General features: G+C 43.2%; 2 protein-coding genes across 3 annotated transcripts in view; both read left to right on the top strand.

Annotated features, from left to right (window-relative positions):
- The window catches only part of TBK1 (TANK binding kinase 1), a 30115-nt gene extending 21013 nt beyond the window's left edge, over nucleotides 1-9102 (top strand). The window contains exons 16-21 of the mRNA XM_082239654.1: nucleotides 1136-1175; nucleotides 2164-2265; nucleotides 2348-2444; nucleotides 3870-3976; nucleotides 5619-5690; nucleotides 6626-9102. Of these exons, the coding sequence (XP_082095780.1) occupies nucleotides 1136-1175; nucleotides 2164-2265; nucleotides 2348-2444; nucleotides 3870-3976; nucleotides 5619-5690; nucleotides 6626-6677 (470 nt within the window). The 3' untranslated portion in view covers nucleotides 6678-9102. The remainder of the gene's footprint in view (nucleotides 1-1135; nucleotides 1176-2163; nucleotides 2266-2347; nucleotides 2445-3869; nucleotides 3977-5618; nucleotides 5691-6625) is intronic.
- A 6184-nt stretch (nucleotides 9103-15286) lies between these two features.
- RASSF3 (Ras association domain family member 3) overlaps nucleotides 15287-21654 on the top strand; it is a 63391-nt gene continuing 57023 nt past the window's right edge. Inside the window, exon 1 of one of the 2 annotated variants that reach the window (XM_082239858.1) lies at nucleotides 15287-15506. In XM_082239858.1, coding sequence (XP_082095984.1) covers nucleotides 15302-15506 — 205 coding nt within the window. In that variant the 5' untranslated portion in view covers nucleotides 15287-15301. Of the gene's footprint in view, nucleotides 15507-21506; nucleotides 21589-21654 lie in introns of those variants that run through there. The other variant, XM_082239859.1, reaches the window with a different exon arrangement.

Below are 21654 nucleotides of genomic sequence, written 5' to 3' on the forward strand. Positions count from 1 at the left end.
CCCTATTTTTTGTGACTGTAAGTTGTGATTGTAAACTGTTTTTAATGTTTCATTTATTTTCAATTCTCATAGTTTAGGTTTAGGGTGAAGGGTGGGTAATAAATTAAAATGATAGTAATAATAAATAATAGTAATAACCAGTGCTTTTTTCCTGGGGGGCTGACGGGGTACACATACCCCTAAACATTTTGTGAATCTTAAGTTTGGCCTCATTGAGGGGCAGTATTTCAATATGAGTAGGAATATGAGAGTACCCTTAAACATTTATTTACTTTTTTAGAAAAAAGCTCTGGTAATAATAATGTTCCAAGTTAAAATGATCATGGCTAAGTATATGTGTACAGTAATACCTCAGGTTACATACGCTTCAGGTTACAGACTCCGCTAACCCAGAAATAGTGCTTCAGGTTAAGAACTTTGCTTCAGGATGAGAACAGAAATCGTGCTCTGGCGGCGCGGCAGCAGCAGGAGGCCCCATTAGCTAAAGTGGTGCTTCAGGTTAAGAACAGTTTCAGGTTAAGAACGGACGTCTGGAATGAATTAAGTACTTAACCCGAGGTACCACTGTACAGTCGTACCTTGGAAGTCGAACGGAATCCGTCCCAGCAGTCTGTTTGACTTCCAAAATGTTCAGAAACAAAAGCCATGCTTCTAATTGGCTGCAGGAAGCTCCTGCAGCCAATCGGAAGCCGCAGGAGCCTCGTCAGACATTCGACTTCCAAAGAATGTTTGCAAACCGGAGCACTCACTTCCAGATTTGTGGCATTCGGAATCCAAGGTATGACTGTATTTGACTTGATGGGGGGGTCATTGATTATAAAATCAATTTGTGTTCCAAACGGCGAGTAGAGAAAGCAATTCTGATCTGCCATTGCACTGCTCAGAGGTCCCATTTGTTCCCATTCAGGTCCTCCCTGGTTCTCACTGGGTCTTCTTCCCTCCCGCCCCCCCCCCCACTGTTGATTGGCTTGAAATAATCATTCTTCTGTAGGCAGTAGAATTCATTGGGGTCCTTGTGTCCACACACAGACAGCTTCTCGAGTTTGCCCATGTGCCCTAGGCCCCAAAAAACCTCATGACCCCCTGAGCATTACTTTTGCTATCCAATTTCATTTTATTCATTTATTTTCCTTAGGACTTCCATATAACGAGGAACAAATCCACAAATTCGACAAGTAAGTCTTTTTTAAAAATTCTACAAATATTTTGGGTGAGGTTCAGCATTACACCAGTGGACACAAAATAACAAAATGAAAAAACAATACCTACCTTCCTTCCTTCCTTCCTTCCTTCCTTCCTTCCTTCCTTCCTTCCTTCCCGCCCATCTGGCTGGGTTTCAGCAGCCACTCTGGGCGGCTCCCAACAGAATATTAAAAACACGATAAAACATCAAACATTGAAAATTTCCCTAAACAGGGCTGCCTTCAAATGTCTTCTAAAAGTCAGATAGTTGTTTATTTCCTTGACATCTGATGGGAGGGATTTCCACAGAGAAGGCCCTCTGCCTGGTTCCCTGTACAGTGGTGCCTCGCAAGATGAAATTAATCCGTTCCGCGAGTCTCTTCGTCTAGCGGTTTTTTCGTCTTGCGAAGCAACCCTATTAGCAGATTAGCGCTATTAGCGGTTTAGCGGCTATTAAAGGCTTAGCGGTTATTAAAGGCTTAGCGGATTAGCGGCTAAAAGGCTATTAGCGGCTTAGCGGCTCAGAAAAAGGGGGGGAAGCAAAAAAAATCGGAACACTCGCAAGACTTTTTCGTCTTGCAAAGCAAGCCCATAGGGAAAATTGTCTTGCGAAGCAGCTCAAAAACGGAAAACCCTTTCGTCTAGCGGGTTTTCTGTCTTGCGAGGCATTCGTCTTGCGGGGCACCACTGTAACCTCATTTCTTGCAGTGAGGGAACCACCAGAAGGCCCTCAGAGCTGGACCTCAGTGTCTGGGCAGAACAATGGGAGTGGAGACACTCCTTCAGGTACACTGGACCAAGGCCATTTAGGGCTTTAAAGGTCAGCACCAACACTTTGAATTGTGTGCTCTACTGCATACTCTTTCTACCATGTTGTCCCTCTTCAGTGTGCAGAGATACTGTTTTTAAGGTCCAGGCTTGTTAGAGGAATGGAATATTTGGGAGCAATATGACAGTATGGTTCTTATTTCTGTGCTGCAGGCAGAAGCTTTTTCTACATGCTACAAAAGCCATGACCTTGTTCAAGGAAGAATGCGTCACCAAGTACGAAGTTTTCTTTGACAAGGCAGAGGACTGGATGAGGCAAGATTCTTTCTTTCATGTATCATTGAACTCTCTCGTATTGACACAAAAACATGATTTTAAAACTGGTTTTCCTTTTCAGGAAGATGCTTCTTTTAAGAAAACAGTTAATGAATCTCAGAAAACTCTGCTTCGATATTGAGGAAGAGGTGTCGAAATATCAGGACTATGTAAATGAAGTAAGTGTTCTCCTTAATTACAGTCATACCTTGATTTTCAAACAGTTTAGTTCTCGAACGTTTTGGCTCCCGAACGCCACAAACCCAGAAGTGACTTCCTGTTTGCAAACTATTTTTGGAAGCCAAATGTCTGACGTGGCTTCCGATTGGCTGCAGAAGCCGCACTTTGGTTTCCAATCATTTTGGAAGTTGAATGGACTTCCAGAATGGATTCTGTTTGACTTCCAAGATAAGACTGTATAATTTGTCAGTATTTTAAAGAGGGATAGTCAAAAGAGGAATAAGTGCTTTGCAGAAATTCATAATAACCTGCACAGATTTTTTTCCCTTAAAATTTATTGCATACACAGGGTGTCCCAACATTGCTCCATTAACACTGTAATCCTATGCATGCTTATTCAGAAATAAGCCCTATGGAGTACAGTGGAGCTTGCTCCCAGGTAAATGTGCTTAGGATTGCAATATAAAATTACTAGAGCTCAGTGGTTGTCTTACTGTGAGAAATGTATTAAGGAAGAGAACAATTATCATAAACATTTCAATTTAGAAAAGATTGACTCCATTCCAGATGTACCAGGCAATTTCTGCTGCCAGCTTTGATCATCTGTGGACAGGGGGAAGATTGCTTGGAGTTCATTGAAATTAGGCTCTAGGGCAGCGGTTCTCAACCTGTGGGTCCCCAGATGTTGTTGGACTACAACTCCCATCATCCCTGAACTCTGGCCTTGCTAGCTAGGGGTGATGGGAGTTGTAGTTCAACAACATCTGGGGACCCACAGGTTGAGAAAGGCTGCTCTAGGGCCACAGACCTCCCATCCCTAACATATAAGATCTCTTTCCAAAAAAACATTGCCCCCCCTTTTTATTAAGTCCACCAGAGGAGCATTGAAAAGCTAGACAGGATTTATTTGCCGCAGAATCCAGAACAATTCACTCTCTTTGATAACCAGAATGCCCAAAACTTGCCAATTCTTTAGATCTCTAAAAAAGCTTCGAGAACAAGAGGAAAATTAACATTGTATAGGTAATCTTTATCAGATGTTATATTTGTGCCTAAATACCTTCCCAGTTTAGATAGCCAGCTAATAGAACTCCTTTGTAGTGCAGTCTTCACAGTTCCATAAATTCTGTTTTGTTAACATTGGAATTACTGTACATCTGGAACGCTTACTAAATAGAGTTATGCAACTACAGACTTCAGGAATTGACTGATGAGGGTCCCGCAGTGCTGTCAGGGTAGCACTGTTAGTCAAGGTGGGGTGAAGGGGGAGGCGCAGTTGGTCTTCTTAAGTCTCTTGGAGCAAGAGCACATGCTCTTTTCAACTCTTGGGTACCAAATATCATCCCTCGAATCCAGTGAGTATTTATTAGAAATATGTCTCCTGTTTTTTCTTATTAAAATGGGCTTTGTGTATTTTATTACAGTTACAAGAAAATTTGCCCCAAAAGATGTTTGTGGCTTCCGGTGGGATCAAACATACAATTAACCCAGTTTATCCAAGTTCAAACACTTTGGTAGAAATGACTCTTGGGTAAGAATTTCTCACCTGGATGAATGCAATGCTTTTTAACCTGCTTTTCACAGAAGTACTTTAAAATGCCAAGCTTTTGTTAAGATTGTTATTTTTTTATTATTTGAACCCCACCCATATGACTGGATTGCCCCAGCCACTCTGGGCATAGTCACATTTGAATGTGGACCTCAAGCTTTATTAGAAACAGTTGTTATTATTATTATTATTCTAATATTCTAGAAACAGTATTGCCATGCAACATTTGTGTTTCTTATTCTTGTATCAGCTGTTCTTATGGTGCTGCCATCACTAGTCCTGTTTGGTCTGTTTTTAAAAATCCTTCATGGAGTAAGAATCACATAAAGGAGAGTAGGGACAAGGGCAGTTGATCCTTCCTCTCCCTCTTCTCCAAACATCTGCCATGGGGAGCCTATTCTACTCATGTAAGCAGTGTTGGAAAACGCCCTGGGGCCGCCTGCAAGCCCCCGGAATGCCAAGCATCCTCTGATGTGTACAGCACTGGAAAAGGCATCTTCCTTCTTCTCCAGGGTGCTCCAGCAACATATATCAGCTTGATATATGCACACTAATCTTCTGGCATAACACAGTAAGAAGAGTGAGACATCATAGATCTAATCTACTATTTATTTACATACTATATACAGACTACAAGTGGTTTCTGTCTTCTCCAGTTCCAAGAGAATGGGAAAAAATGAAAGTACATTACAAAGTACATACAGCGGAAGAGAGATAAGGCTGTCTTCCGTTCCCACAGTCTTCTCAGACAGGCGTGTGATTCACACCAGTCACATCTGTAGCATCGGTTGCATGAAATACTAACAGGCAGGGTGCATTTGATTTAAATCATTTTTTTAAGAGAAAGACTCATTCTTGCTGGTATGATTTTAATATTTACAACCAAATGAAGGTTTTAATTTTGTAATAATAAATTTCCAGAGTAGTTTTTACAGTTATATCAAAAATTACTGATTTGGGTTTACTATTAGAAATACATATAGACAGATAATTATGGAATTATTGTGAGGTTTAATAAGTTAACTGTTTATATTTGGACAACTTTTCTGCTGTACTTTATTGGAAGGAGAAAAATAATCATTTCCTTAATAACAATAACATTATAGCATATATATCCATGTTTGTTAACTGATGTGGTTAAACAATTAAAAAAAAACCTTAGACTGAGTTTTAGCACACATTAAAAACTTAAAACAAATCCTTATTTCCTGATGAATAGCCTTTGGACTATAATGTAACTTAAATAGAAAACTATATTTAGAAAGATTTTCCATCCAAAAGCATTTTATTTTAAAAATCCAATTTAAATTTTTAAAAAATCAATTATTATTTTTAAAAAACCAACTTAAAAAAATCATTTATTTTTATCCTCTCTGCATGTAGGCTTCTCATGTGATTCAGAACCCTGGAAGAGCCTAGTATTCAGTGACCCGAGCTGAAAGTTGCTCTTTAAATAGTCGTCCTCTTTAAATAGTCATTATACACAGTTTAGGTGTCTTTTTCAAAAATCTGTTTCACTTCCAGTTTCATTACATTAAAGAAATAGCCAGTAGTTTTATAAAGATTTTTAACTGAGAACTAAGCATGTTACAGTGCATTCCTTTTCTTTCTTTTAAACTTTCAGCATGAAGAAACTAAAAGAAGAAATGGAAGGTGTCGTTAAAGAGTTAGCTGAGAATAATCACCTTTTGGAAAGGTAAGTTGGTGTTTTAAGGAACTTTGTTTGGCAGCAAGCATATTCGGTGAAGACGTAGCTGTGCATCTCTTTTGAGAATTTCTTGTGCATGTGAAGAGGGTTGGCCATGGCTTGCAGGAGATCCATGCTTCAAAGTGGTGTCTTGTGTGCAACCAGAAGCAATGGAGCCACTTCTGCCTGGTGCTTTCCCACCCTGCAGAGGCGCACGTGTGAATTCTGTGCAGAGACGCTGGTCGCTTGAGTGTTTCCCATGTAATTGCCATCCCACCAGGAGAGAGTTAGGAATGACCGATACAGTGGACCCTTCCACTGCACTCACACAAATGCACTCCTTGTGATGAAAGGCACATGGGTGGTGCTGTGGTCTAAACCACTGTGCCTCTTGGGCTTGCCGATTGTCGGCAGTTCAAATCCCCATGACAGGATGAGCTCCTGTTGCTTGGTCCCAGCTCCTGCCAACCTAGCAGTTCGAAAGCACACCAGTGCAAGTAGATAAATAGGTACTGCTGTGGCAGGAAGGTAAACGGCAGGAAGGTTTCCGTGCACTCTGGTTTCTGTCACAGTGTTCCATTGCACCAGAAGCAGTTTATGCTGGCCACATGACCTGGAAAGCTGTCTGTGGACAAACACCGGCTCCCTCGGCCTGAAAGCGAGATGAGCGCCGCAACCCCATAGTTGCCTTTGACTGGACTTAACCGTGCAGGGGTCCTTTACCTTTTTTTTTAAACTCCTTGTGTTCTTCCAGATGCACTCCTTGTGGTGCATCTTAAAGACTCATTTGATTCAAGCCAGTGGGCTCGATCCAGCCAAGTCAGTTGAACTCTGATCCCATAGAAATCAACAGAATGAGTTCACTCCACTGCACTGCAGCACAATCACTCAATACTGTGTACCAGAGACAGCATTAAATGCTATGATTGTGTTTTTTTGTTTAGGTTTGGTGCTTTGACGATGGATGGTGGCCCAAGGAATGTGGATTGTATTTAGCTGGACATTTACCACGACACAATCTGAATTTGCACAGAAAGAGCATATATCCATTGAAAGAGTTTTCTGAACTTGGCATTCCCCCTCAGTATTTAATAAAAGCATGTAAATATGTACATAATGTATATAATAGAAAGTATATTTCTTTTGGTAACGTTACAAGTGGTCTTAACATTTGAAGTAACATCAGAACTTTCCCCCGTGTGAAATAATGACGGCTGCATATTGTGGTGAGCACATTGACGCAATGCATTTGCTTCAAATGCTGTCCTTGCCTGTTTACTTGTGAATGTTGCTAGAGAAACTGGTCTTGGAAAAACCCTACTTCATTTTTGTCAAGGAGATTGGGCTTCCCCTTAAGTCACCTGAATGCACAGTACCTCGTTTATGATCCTCTGAAATTGTTTCCTGCTGTCTTTCATTGTGAGCAGATGTCTCTTACAAAGTACAAAAAAAAGAGACAGGGAAAAGTGTGATTACCTCTTGAAAAAGTATCTCTCTTAACTAATGGTGAAGGAAATATTTTTGAGTTTGTAATCATGTTCAATTTGAGTATATATAATCTGCCAGATTTAAAGCACATATAAATTGAATCTTCTATTTGCTAAATCAGCAGGTGACGGAAAAGCTGTAACATGTCTCAAAATCAATGAGCCTTGTTTATTAATTCTTACTGGCATTTTTTTTAAAAACCAAACAACATACAATTTCAAAAGTAGCATTTACTTTCTTACATGCTAAACATTGAGTCTGGTGTGGACCATATACTGCTTTCTAATCTTCATCAGTTCTACTAAAGTAGGAGAATTATTTCCTTTTTTTATTAAAGCTATTCTGAAGCGTTTGACACTGAGGTAAAACATTGGCACAGGTGTTTATGCAGTTGCCTTGGAAAAGGGGATCCCTGAAGAGGTGGCACTTTCCTCACTCACTGAAAGTGCCTTGGCCCAGTTTTGGGGAATCTTCCTTACAGCTCATCAACCTCATTCAGCACAGAGGCCCAAAATTTAGTTCAGCATTTGATAAGCTATCATGGGGAGGAGGTAGTAGAGAAGTGAGCTTCTGCTAGCTTCCTTACACTGTGTTTTTTTTTTTTTTAATTCAACATACATGCACACATACAAAAACAATCTAATCCAGTCTTACTGACTTTAGTGGAACTTATTTTCCAACTTGTCTAGAAAGTAAGGCTGCTGTTCTCAACCAGAGTATTCTGGATAAGTTCTAGGAGAGACCCAATTGATCTGAGACTATTCTAGATTTCTGTGGCTTGAGGCCTTCGTAGGATACTTCATTTCTTTTAATCAAATTTCTAATCAACTCTACCTTCTGTCTCCTCCATTCTGACATGCCAAAATAGAAATAAAAATCATCCGTCTCTACATAGTCTCAAATGGATAAAGAAATATTATTTCACTGTTGCAGCTCTTATTTTCATTGCCACGTTTCCAATAACCTAGTTGGAAGGACTACTGAAATCATAGGTAGTAAATCTATGTGAAATTTTGCTGCCTTATTGTATGTAAATGTCTATTCTGAAATGCTGAGATTATATTTCTGTAATGTGTTTACTTTATGCTATCGTTTTCTGTTTTACAGAATCATCATTTTGCATAATCGTGTTTACTCTATAACATAATTTTTGAAGGGAGGAAATGGAGAAGGGTCGATTTTTCTTCCATATACTGAAACCAGTTTTAAACGAATAGTGTAAATCATGGATGACAGCCTTTTATGTTGTTGAAGGCACCTCTGCCACATTCTCCCATCCCTTTAGAGTTCCTTCCTTTCTATTAGTTTCATTTTATTTTATTTTTAAGGATTTTGCTATCTTTCTGTGAAGTTTCAGAATAACGGGGAGGGGCAGTGTTTTATTTGATTAAAATACTTTTTTAAAGCTTTTCTTCTGGGCTTTTTTTTGGGGGGGGGTGTCCTCCCAGCTGCCCAAGAACAAATTGATAGCTTTCTATCATTTATGTTTATGTGCATATGACACACTAAAATAAGAAACACCTTTATAGGACTGAGAATTCTAATCCGTGGTAGCCATGGTGAAAATTGAAGCAGTACAGTCTATTCTGGATTAATCTACATTGCTTTTGTCTCTGCCCCTGCTTACAGCCCCCAACAGATTACATTACAGGGTACGCAGCACTCAAGAGAAAAAAGGGTCCTGTTCCCCCTTCCTCCATGTAAATTATTAAGATAAGTTGTAAACAATATGACATATACCAGCTTGCTTTTTTGTAGTGTTCAATATTTTGCCTTGTGTTTTCATATTAATTTGTAGAGGGAACTCTACCATTCTTAGTCTGTATAGTAATTCTATCGGCACCGGCTGTGGGTCTTGCGAAAATTCTCTTCAAATCAATGTACCACAAGTTAGGCAGCAGCATGAGAAATAAATCTCTTTTCACACTTCTAATTCATTGTCCTTGATATGATGAATTGCTGATCTTGGTACGTAAGCAATGTACATCATTGGACTTCAAGACTGGATACTCACAGTGTTACAGTACATTGTTAAGAGTGTGTGGAAGATAATGGGTTGAAAGAAAAAAACAAGGTATGAGCAGGATGCTGAAGTTGGTTGCTAGTTCCCAGTTCCTTATTTGATTGAAAGTTGAAACACTGAAAAAAGAAGAAAAGTTTATATGTTCAGAACTCCGAGTAAGTAAGTATGTCCCTGAATTGCAAAATAATATTTGGGATACCCTACATGATATATAGGGACGCAGGTAGCGCTGTGGTCTAAACCACAGAGCCTAGGGCTTGCTGATCAGAAGGTCAGCGGTTCAAATCCCCGCAACAGGGTGAGCTCCCATTGCTCGGTCCCTGCTCCTGCCAACCTAGCAGTTTGAAAGCACGTCAAAGTGCAAGTAGATAAATAGGTACCGCTCCAGTGGGAAGGTAAACAGCATTTCCGTGCGCTGCTCTGGTTCGCCAGAAGCGGCTTTGTCATGCTGGCCACATGACCCGGAAGCTGTACTCTGGCTCCCTCGGCCAATAAAGCGAGATGAGCACCGCAGCCTCAGAGTTGTCCGTGACTAGACCTAACAGTCGGGGTCCCTTTACCTTTACCTTTACCTTTTACATGATATATATCTCCATGATCAGAGGACTCTCTCCTTTGAGCCCAACAGTAATTTTCTTCAGTCAACATCATAATAATAATAATAATAATAAATTTTATTTATATCCCGCCCTCCCCAGCCGAAGCCGGGCTCAGGGCGGCTAACAACAATAAAACAGTACAAAGGTACAACATAAACAACATTCTAAAATCATTCATTATAAAAATTAATTAATTCAAGCCACTAGCAACCATTGGGCCAGAGCTCTGCGAAGATTGCCGAGGGAGGGAGTCAGGCTGTGCCCTGGCCAAAGGCCTGGTGGAACAGCTCTGTCTTGCAGGCCCTGCGGAAGGATGTCAAGTCCCGCAGGGCCCTGGTCTCTTGTGACAGAGTGTTCCACCAGATCGGAGCCACAGCCGAAAAAGCCCTGGCTCTAGTTGAGGCCAGCCTAACTTCTCTGTGGCCTGGGACCTTCAAGATGTTTTTATTTGAAGACCGTAGGTTTCTCTGTGGGGCATACCAGGAGAGGCGGTCCCGTAGGTACGAGGGTCCTAGGCCATATAGGGCTTTAAAGGTTAAAACCAGCACCTTAAACCTGATCCTGTACTCCACCGGGAGCCAGTGCAGCTGGTATAGCACCGGGTGAATGTGATCTCGCAGCGAAGACCTCATAAGGAGTCTCGCTGCAGCATTCTGCACCCGCTGGAGTTTCTGGGTCAGTCTCAAGGGCAGCCCCACGTAGAGCGAGTTACAATAATCCAGTCTGGAGGTGACCGTCGCGTGGATCACAGTGGCTAGGTCAGGGCGAGAGAGGTAAGGAGCCAACTGCTTAGCTTGGCGGAGATGGAAAAATGCCGCCTTTGTTATAGCTGCAATCTGCGCCTCCATGGAAAGGGAGGTGTCGAAGATTACACCCAAACTCTTAACGGACGGTGCTGGCACTAATTGCGCCCCCGCAAGAGATGGGAGTTGCCCCCCCAATCCCATATCGCCCCGTCCCAGCCACAGGACCTCTGTCTTCGAAGGATTTAGCTTCAACCGGCTCCCACGTAACCATCCAGCCACAGCTTCCAAACATCTGGTCAGTGTGTCTGGGGCCGAGTCAGGATGGCCATCCATCAACAGATAGAGTTGGGTGTCATCGGCATACTGATGACAACCCAGCCCAAAACTCCGAACAAGCTGGGCGAGGGGGCGCATAAAGATGTTGAAAAGCATCGGGGAGAGTATCGCGCCCTGAGGTACTCCACACACCAAGGAGTGGCGCGATGACAATTCCCCCCCAAGCGCCACCCTCTGTCCCCGACCAGAGAGAAACGAGCGCAGCCATTGAAGGACTGTGCCCTGGATCCCCACGTCGGTAAGGCGGTGGTCCAAAAGTTCGTGATCGACCATGTCGAAAGCTGCTGATAGATCTAAAAGAATCAGCAGCCCTGACCCGCCTCGATCCAGCTGTCTACGAAGGTCATCTGTTAGGGCGACCAGAGCCGTCTCGGTCCCATGACCAGCGCGGAAGCCAGACTGGAATGGATCCAGAGCCAATGTTTCATCCAGAAACCCACCAAGCTGTTCAGCAACCGCTCTCTCAATCACCTTACCCAGGAACGGAAGATTCGAAACCGGGCGGTAATTGGATAGATCTAAGGGATCTAATGATGTTTTCTTTAAGAGCGGACGCACCACTGCCTCCTTCAGTTCCCCTGGGAATGTCCCCGTGCCAAGGGACAAATTGATGATATTCCCCAGGAGGGCCCGCACCTCGTCTGGACATGCTCTAATCAGCCAAGACGGGCACGGGTCGAGAGGACAAGTGGTGGGCTTTCCAGCTCGGAGGAGTCTGTCCACATCGGCTGGGGATATCTGGTCGAAGTGGTCCAATACTGGACCCGAGGACAGTCGAGGGGCCTCCAGTTCCTTTATTGTATCCAAATTGGCAGGGAGGTCATGGCGGAGCGACAAGACCTTCTCCGCAAAAAAGCTCGCAAATGCCTCACAGCCGTGTGTCAATTTGTTATTTAAATTTGGCTGTCCCTCAAGGGACGTTAAAGACCTGATTATGCTAAATAATTGCGCTGGGCGAGAGCTAGCGGATGCAATGGAGGCCGAGAAGTATGACTTCTTAGCAGCCTTCACCGCCATCTCGTAGGTTTTCATAAAAGCCCTATAAGATGTTCTTGAGGCTCCGTCACGGGCACCCCGCCATACTCGCTCTAGCCGTCTGAGGTCCCGCTTCATTTTCCGAAGCTCCTCGGTAAACCAGGGAGCCCGGTTTCTGCGGGGTCGCAGAGGGCGCTTAGGTGCGATCTCATCGATGGCTGCCTGGAGCTGGGCATTCCAGCCCTCAACAAGCTCAGTCAATGAGTCGCCAGGGGGAGCAAGGTCCCGCAAGGCTTGGCGGAATCTCTCGGGGTCCATCAGCCTCTGCGGGCGAGCCCAAATTGGCTCGCCACCTAAGCAGGGTGGGGGTGGAAAGTCAATCCTGGCTTTCAGAGCGTAGTGATCAGACCATGGCACCTTCGTCGGAGGAGACATGATCACATCTATACCGACGCCAAAGATCAAATCCAGCGTGTGGCCTGCTTGATGTGTGGGGCCCGAAACAAACTGGGAGAGCCCTAGTGTCGCCATGGAAGACACCAGGTCCAGAGCCTGTGAGGAGGGAGTGGCATCGGCATGGATGTTGAAGTCCCCCAATACCAATAGGTTAGGGAACTCCAAGGCCCAGCCGGCCACCGCCTCCAGCAGGCCTGACAGGGTGGCTGCTGGTGCGCTAGGTGGCCGGTACACCAGCCAGACAGCCAAGCTCTCCTCGGAGCCCCACACTAGGCCAACACATTCAATTTCATGCTTGTGAAATGCTCATAAATGTGTGATTACATCATGCAACCATTTTTTAAAAAACAACAACAGGTAACTGGAGGTGGCCACTGCAAAATACAGCTGTTTCCACCACAAATCATATACCGGCACAACCATGAAAATGTTATCTACAAGATGCCATTGAAATCTCACCTGGCCTAGAGCTGGCATATGGCACTATGAAACACATTTATGCAGATCAGCAATAGCCAAAATATGGGGGTGGGAGGAACTGGGGTTGCCCACTCCAATATTGCTTTGTGCCAGCACATATCATGCACCTGCGTTCAGGAGAGTGTCCTCTACAGGACTGCATGAGATCCCATTCAGTCTAGGGCTTTCTTTGGGTGCATGGCCCAGTCAGACATTCCTGTGCATACCAACAATGGACAAATATGAAGGTAGAAATTTCAATGTAACCAGGGCTCCACACCAAAATACGGTTTAAAGGTAAAGGGACCCCTGACCATTAGGTCCAGCCGTGGCTGACTCTGGGGTTGCAGCGCTCATCTCACTTTATTGGCCGAGGGAGCCGGTGTATGGCTTCCGGGTTGTGTCCAGCATGACAAGCTGCTTCTGGCGAACCAGAGCAGTCCACGGAAACGCCGTTTACCTTCCTGCTAGAGCGGAACCTATTTATCTACTTGCACTTTGACGTGCTTTCGAACTGCTAGGTTGGCAGGAGCAGTGACCGGGCAACGGGAGCTCGCCCCGTCACAGGGATTCGACCTTCCGATCGGCAAGCCCTAGGCTCTGTGGTTTAACCCACAGCGCCACCCGCTTAGGTCACCACAAATAATAAAACCATGCATCTGGTAGGACAACGTTCCTCAACTGAGGACCATGTGGCTCCCTGAGGGACCCCAGGATATTCCACAGGTGAAAATCACTTAAATGGGGGGGGCATGGCACAAGACTTGGGGGCCACAGAGGAAAGTAAGGAGTGAAGAAAACACAGAAGTGACCTAGAAAAGAAAACAGCCAAATTGTATTCCATTTTCTGATACTCGTTCTTTATCTTAGTCTCGCAGCTACAATATGACTGGGACAACATTTGTCTTTAACAAGTCTTGGGAACAAGTCTGCACAAACGTTGCCACATCCTACATTTTTAAACTCTCCAATTCCATCATATAAATTCCAGTCATTTGTGTTTCCAATATTCTGCAAAAAAAACAAAGGGATACCCAGTGTTTTAAGTTATCACTGAAAAAGTTTTTTTTTAAAGTTGTACATTTCATTTTTAATTTAAGATAACGAATTTAAAAATATAAGAAGACACCTTTTCTAGATAAGACTAAAGACCCATCAAGTCTATTATCCTGCTTTCACAGTGTAGAGTACGGATCTAGCCAAGAATTAAGATCTTAATTGAATAAACGACACATGAAGATACATCTCTCAGGGTATTATGGGACATACTGAGTATCTTAAATCATGATGGGGGGATTATAAGAAGTTTATGAGTTTAGTAAACAATCTAGCTGTTGAGATACAAAACATCCCTAACTTTTATTATGTTTTCAGTGGTCCTTGGCTTCTCAGTTGCATTGAAATACTTTGCTCCAACATGCCTTCTGGCTTCCATGCAATATAGTGAAAACTAGGAAACAGTATTTCTGTTGGATATCTGTCTCTTATATTTAAACAGACACAGACAAAAGAATATCTGTGGAAATGTTTGCTTTGTCTTCTGGGACACATTGACACAGGAAATACAATCTATCAAGATTCAGACTGGAAAAAGGCAGTAAGTTAAAAATATCTGAAAGCGGGGGTCTAAATATCTTACATGTTTTAGTATGGAAGAGTGAAACATAAATATCTCCTGAAACATCAGTACTATGCACTGTGTTACACAAATGTTTTTAAGTCATTTTACAATTTTGATGCAACATCTTTGTTCCTATAACATTTTGTGTGCTGTTGTGTCTGGATTTAGCCAAGAAAATGTCAACTTAAACAAGATAGCTGGAGGCAATAAACTCTAAACAGGAGCAAATGTAAAAAATATGGGCATCCTTTTCAATTGGACACTGTTTTGTTTAATGAGAATAGTGTAATTATCTAAAAGCACAATGAAAATATAAGCATCACTGTTGCACAGATTCATCATTCTTATCTATATATAAAAGCATGTCATTTATTTATAGACTTTCATTTTGAGGTGCCAAAAGTAAGCCACTATATATTTTATTCGTTGGATTTCAGTGTCAACAAAAGTGATTTGTTAGAGAATGAGCCTAAGACTGCATATTGGGAACTTTAGCATAGATACCGGCAGTACGGTTTAGAATCAGAAAAGGATTTCAAATAAACATGTTAGTAACAGAGCACCTCATTCTAAATAGTAACAATATCAAGGTATCTTTATAATTCATCACCCACTTCATAAGTTTGTGGGAAGGATGCTCTATTGATGTGATTAATGGATTTCTGTAAGGAAAACACCTGTTTAATGTTGGGATCATATATAACCTGAGAAAAATACTACAGGAAATGGTTTTTTAAACAGCATTTTTGTAAAGATACTGATGAATTCCTCTCACTGTACTACCATACAGTTTGGTTATAGTAATGTGACTGTATATAAAGATAGAGATCTCTAGTTTACTAAATGTAGATGAGAGGATTTAGGACCAACAGGTGGCTTTGAGACATGCTGGCTGAGGTTCTATTCACGGCGATCTTATGGGGTTGTGGGTATTTAAGGCTTTTTCCTTCGTTCCTGCACTTCTGTGCAGTTACCTCAAGAGCAGTCGGCTGACTTTAGCTATGGCAATAAGAAACGACTTCAACAAAACAATTAGAAGGATAGCACAGTTTTTTTATTGGTTCCCCAAATCACTGGGTAGCCCAAGGAGGAGAAAAATCAAGCTTCTTTGCACATCTTCTGGTAAGTTTATCTTTTCCTCTTCTCTGCAATGAACTTAAATTGAGAAGTTATGTATACTTAACAAAACTAAAACCTTTTCTCCTGCAGTTTTGTGATGAGTGTTGTAGCAGAAAGAAATTAGTCTGTGTCAAGTTGCTTGAAGCACATCTAAGGGTCTGAGCAGGCCTACTAGAATTTTTACTCTTCGAACCAGCGCGTTTCCACTGATAGATAGATAATAAGCAGCTTAATATTTTTTTAAAAATCTAAGCAGTGTACAACATGAACACTGTAACAATTTCATTAAAACAAAAATACAACAGTAAAGCTGTAGTATGGAAGCATATTAAAAAACCAGATTCAGCAAATTTATACAGAGAAAATTGACTGATCTTATGGATTAGGGAAAGCCTGGGCAAAAAGATATACTTATTTACAAGATGTCTGAAGTTGCTGCTTCACATATGGCAGAGAAAGAGAAAGAGAAGAGCTCCTCATTGAGTTTGAATAGAGACTTGAAAGCTGTTCTTTAGGGAACACTTGTGCCAAGCAGCAGTGGGTACATGGGCTCGTCGTGCTCCTGTCTGAATTCTGATCATATGCATTATTTTGAGATATATTCTTAAAATATTGCTTTGGTGGATTAAGGCCATCTGCTCTAGCATTCAGCTTCACGTGGCAGCCAGCAAGATTTGTATGGAAGCTAATAAGGAAGGAAGGAAGGAAGGAAGGAAGGAAGGAAGGAAGGAAGGAAGGAAGGAAGATATCTTCCAGCATCTTGGAACCAGGGATACATTGCTTCTACAAGCAATGACCATTCCCGAGTTTGCCTAATCCTTTACTTGATCCATCTAAGTTTGTGGCTACCACCACATCTTTTGCGAGTCAATATCATTCATTATACATTTGGTCAACATAGCCTGTCCTGAACGTACCGTCAGGTGACCCCAGGTGCTATCATGAGAGAAGGAGAGAAATGCCTTCCTCACTATGTTTTACACGTTGTTAATAATTTTAGAAAACCCATTTATTTATGTATTAAACATATATCAAGCCTTTCCTCCCAAAGGAGCCCAGAGTGGGAAACACATCAACATTAAAGCAAGAACAATTAAAAACAGCACAGTGATGCATTCAAAACATTCACATACGACGACATACTTTCACAGCTAGTAATTTCAAGGTTGCAGGAGCAGAAAGGCTCAGTCATCAAACGCCTGGGTAAACGGGAATGTTTTCAAATTCTTTCTGACAGTTCATAAAGAAAAGTACAGATGCCCTTCACCAAGGGGGCAGGATTCGAAAAATGGGGAGCAGCCACCAAGAAGACCCTGTCTTGGGTCAATGCCAACGAAGGCACACCACCAGCAGTAGCACCAACAGGGCCTCCCATGGCAATCGTAGAGCCTGAGATGGTTGGTATTGGGGAAGGCACTCTTTTAGGGTCTCATGCCATTTTAGGCTTTGCATGCTAGTAGTAACACTTTCATTTGTGGTAGCTCCCTGGCAGCCACTGCAGTGCTTTCAGGACCAGTGATACATGCTTCTATCAGGCTGATCCACTTATCTGTCTAGCAGCTGTGTGCTAGCTACAGCCTCTGGACCATCTTAAAGGGCAGCCCCAGGGAGATCACACTGCAGCAATCCAGGCAGGAGGTCACCAGAGCACAGACAACTGAGGCCAGACTATCCCAGTCCAGGAATGGCAAAATATTCCTAGCCACAAAAGCAGCTTAAGATTCCAGTGACAAGTTAGAATCCAGGACTACTCCCAAACTACAAACCTATTCCTTCAGCAACCTCTCCCAGAACAGGCCCCCCTAATTCCTGGACATGGGAACAGCCCATTCACAGCACCTCCATTTTATCAGGATTCAGCCTCAGTGTCTTGGCCCCTGTCCAGCCCATCACTTCTTCCAGACAGTGGTCCAACACTTTCTCCGCCTCTTCTGATTCTGATGAAATGGAAAAACCAAGTTGTTTGTCACCAGAGTTTAAGAATTTACTGGATTCACATCTTCTCCCCTCCTGCCCACAGTGTCAAGCAATTTCTCCCACTATGAAATGGCACTGCATGTATGAAGTATTATACCACACCCTAAGTTGTTGTTGTTGTTGTTGTTGTTGTTGTTCTGACTGGGTTGCCCCAACCACTCTAGGTGGCTCCCAACAAAATATTAAAATCGCAGTAAAACATTAAAAAATTCCCTGAACAGGGCTGACCTCAGATGTCTTTTAAAAGTCAAATAGTTATCTCTTTGACATCTGCTGGGAGGGCGTTCTACAGGGCAGGTGTCACTATTGAGAAGGCTCTCTGCCTGATTCCCTGTAACTTCACATCTCACAGTGAGGGGAGGCCCTCAGAGCTGGGCATCAGTATCCAGGCAGGATGATGGAGGTGGAGCCTCATGGCTCCGGCCCATGGCTCACCCAGTCCAATGTCCTGTTCTGACAGTGGCCAATGAGACAACATCAATTTCTGACAGTGCTTCTGCAAAACACGCCACTGTGGCGCAGTCCCAGAGCTCTTTTCCACTAAGAAACCCAACTAGGTTATAGGTAAAGGGACCCCTGACCATTAGGTCCAGGTCGTGGCTGACTCTGGGGTTGCGGCGCTCATCTCACTTTATTGGCCGAGGGAGCCGGCATACAGCTTCCGGGTCATGTGGCCAGCATGACTAAGCCGCTTCTGGTGAACCAGAGCAGCGCATGGAAATGCCGTTTACCCGCCGGAGCGGTACCTATTTATCTACTTGCACTTTGACGTGCTTTCGAACTGCTAGGTTGGCAGGAGCTGGGACCGAGCAACGGGAGTGCACCCCGTCGCGGGGATTCGAACCGCCGACCTTCTGATCGGCAAGTCCTAGGCTCTGTGGTTTAACCCACAGCGCCACCCACGTCCAGAAACCCAACTAGAAATGCGTTAATTGCCACCTTTCAGAGAGAAAATCTGAAGTGTCAAAGTGCAAGGCTACCTTCAGTGTGTGATTCTCTTCCTAAGCAGACATGAACATTTTTCCAAGACTGCGCTGATGCAGTATTTATCTAGCTAGCTTTTCTGTTTGTTGCTCTGAACACAGTCAATGCAAGTGGGACCTGTAATGTTATAGTGTCTTCCCCCATCCAATGGATGTTATTGTTCCAGGTCTCCAGATAGCTGCAAGCCTTGAAGTGCTGTTCAGGTCTCTGGAGGGCAGGGAGATATTGAGGAGAGGGGGGAATCTGCACCCTCTTTTTCTTTCCCAGCTCTGAGCCCTTTCCCTGTTTTGCTATCTAGAGATATAGTGTCAGAGGACTCAGGTTTGGGGCTGGCTGACAGTTCTGAAGCTGGACGTTTTAATCACTATTGTGTGTCTGTGTTTGCCCTTGCAACTTATTTTGTTTACAGGAATACTGCAGGTTTCACAGAAACCATTGGGACTTTATATCTCCTAAGAGTCACATGGGAAAGAAATTATTTTAGCAAACCTGTTAAATCCGATAGCCAGTCTAAGACGTGCTTCAGACCCATTTTAATAAACAGAATTAAGCAAGGGGTGCCGCTTTGTTGTTGCGATGCTGTACACTCAGCACTAGGGGTCAGTAAATAATCACTGAAATAAATATACTAAAACCCACAGCAGAGTGATATCTGAGACAATCCAAAATGTGCCAAGCTTTCAAAACCTATTTGACCATAACTTCACCACAAGTCTGATTCAAGCACATACAGGGAAATATGGAGCAATGAGAATTCTGCCTTAATTTGGCAACTCCCATTTGACAAAATGGCCTGTTCAATGCTTTCGACTTCAGGCAAGATGCATAAACGTTATTGAATTTGTGATAGAAAATGTAAGTGATATAAGGCTCTATTTCACCAGCTCACTCTTAGAGGGGGGTAAACAGCAGTCTACTGATTCCTGTTTTCCAATCTTATCCCCTGCTCCCTATCAAGAAATTATATACTTGCAAGATTCATTAGTTTTCTTTACTGGACATTTTCTGTGTTTCACTCCCCTAAAGACGTAGAAAAGGGAGGTGTCTGCAGCTATGGAATAAGTCAGTGACACAACTGCACTGGGATAAAACTCCACATAGCAAATTTGAAAGGTTTCCCCCATTGCTACTGGAATATCCTACTGGTAACATAGCATGTTATTGTTGCTGTTGTTACAATCATCATCATCATCATTAGTTATGCTGCAGCTTGTAAAGGAGCCCATCATGGAGTAAGAGATGTAAAAAACAGGGGTGGTAGAGATTATGTAGGCAAAAACTGTATCAGACAATATTATTCGGTAACGTCATCAAGCCCTGGCCTACCTGGCGGCAAGTCAGTTTGTCACGTCCCCAGTCCAGGGTCAATCCACATATCCAAAGTCCAAAGCACAGTCCATAGCGGTCTGGGAGCATCCAAGCTGAGGTCCATCAACATGGGCAGTTGAGCAGACACAGCACCTCATCTCTGCTTCCTTTTAGTACTTTGCATGCAGATTGCAGCATCTGGGCTTGATGAGGCAGGTGTCCCTCACCTGTCCTGAGTCTACTCCAGCTGAGGAATCACACATCTCCTCCCAGAGCTAGTGGCCAGCTAGGGAGCTGGGTTGTGAGCCCTTGCCTGCCCTAGCCTCCTAAAGCTTTTGTCCCACTGCTCCCTATGCCTCAGAGCATGCCATGTTTGTGGAGATAGGGGCCCCTCTGGTGGTGGATCCTGCTGCTCTGGTTCCTGTGCACTGGACCCCCATCTCCTTGTCATCCTCCATCACCTGTGAGTACTTCCTACAACAACCTCTCCTTCCCCATTCCCAGCTTGTGTCCCTGTGTGTCCCAGTCCCGGCTACACTGCACACAGGGATACACTTCCTCCTCCTCCCCGTTGTCCTGCCAGTTTATCACAGGTAAATTTCAAATCATTAAAAAAGATGAGATATTCTAGAATCCAGATCCTAAAGAGACATTCTGTATTCTAAATAGATATTTAAAAATCCCCCCCCAAATACAAAACTGTATACATTCATATGCAAATACGTTTTTCCCAATGGAATATTATAATCTCACTTTACTTTTTCTAACCAGAAAAAAATGTTCGCATCTGAATCTGAAGGCATTCCTATACTGTAGAAACTGAAAGCTGGCATAATAGATTCTTTTGCGATTCTCAATTTCGTCATCTCTGAGTTTTCTTGAGAGACAAATCCCATTCAAGGCTGCAGTGCTATCTTCACTTGCTTAAAAATTTGCCCCATTGAAACAGTGGGCCTTACTTCTGATTAAGCATGTATAGGGTTGCATTGTAAGGCTGCAACCAATGCATGCATATGTGTGTATGTGTGTGTAAGTAAATCTTACTGACATCAGTGTGAATTGCTTCTGAGTAAATGTGCAGAAGTTCAGACTGCACATTTCAAATACTGGTGCGTTGATCATCCTTCTAGATTGGATCCTGGGCATGCAAGATGATGGTTTGAGGGTCACTCACAAAGGGTCAGTGTGTGTAGGTCATTGGCACCATACTCACACTACCAAACTGCCTGCATTGCCGAATATGATTGATTGTGAAATATGTGACTGAATCTAGGCACCCCTTTTGTCTGCTCCAACCAGTGACAAGCCTAGCCAGAAATTACAGCACCAGTCACATGTTTTGTGAAGGTGGCAAAGCCTTCCATCTGCACTTCATGATTGTTGGGGCACAGAGTTGTCTAGCTGAGCGGCAGATATAACATGGCTTCAAATGAAAATTTATTCAAGAGAGATATAAGAAAGGGGCACTGCCTATACCAAATCCGACGTGCTTATCCCTGTTTTGGTTCTGTGCAGACTTTAGCCTCCATTTACAAATGTTTATTTGGAAGTCAAATCAGCTAATTCAAATCAAGGTTTCAGCGTGTAGGGCTACAAAGGCTGAAAAATAAGTCTGGCAGAATATGGAAACTTCTCTTGAGCAGCAGCAGCCTGGTTGTTTTATGAGATCCAGCACAGCTCAATTATCTGCGTCTGCTTGTAGAGCATCTGTTAATCTGCTTGCCTACGCAGCCTTGTAGATGCTCTGTGATGGGAACAGCCATATACAAACTATCCAGCAAAATCAAGCTTGAGGTGAAGAAAAAGCAGAGAGCAGGTAGGTGGCAACTTAACGCCGTGAAAGAATCACACTGTTGCTGCAGGCAGATTATAAGGAACTACC

Source organism: Podarcis vaucheri, assembly GCF_965113315.1.
Source record: "Podarcis vaucheri genome assembly, chromosome: 10".
NCBI lineage: Eukaryota > Metazoa > Chordata > Lepidosauria > Squamata > Lacertidae > Podarcis > Podarcis vaucheri.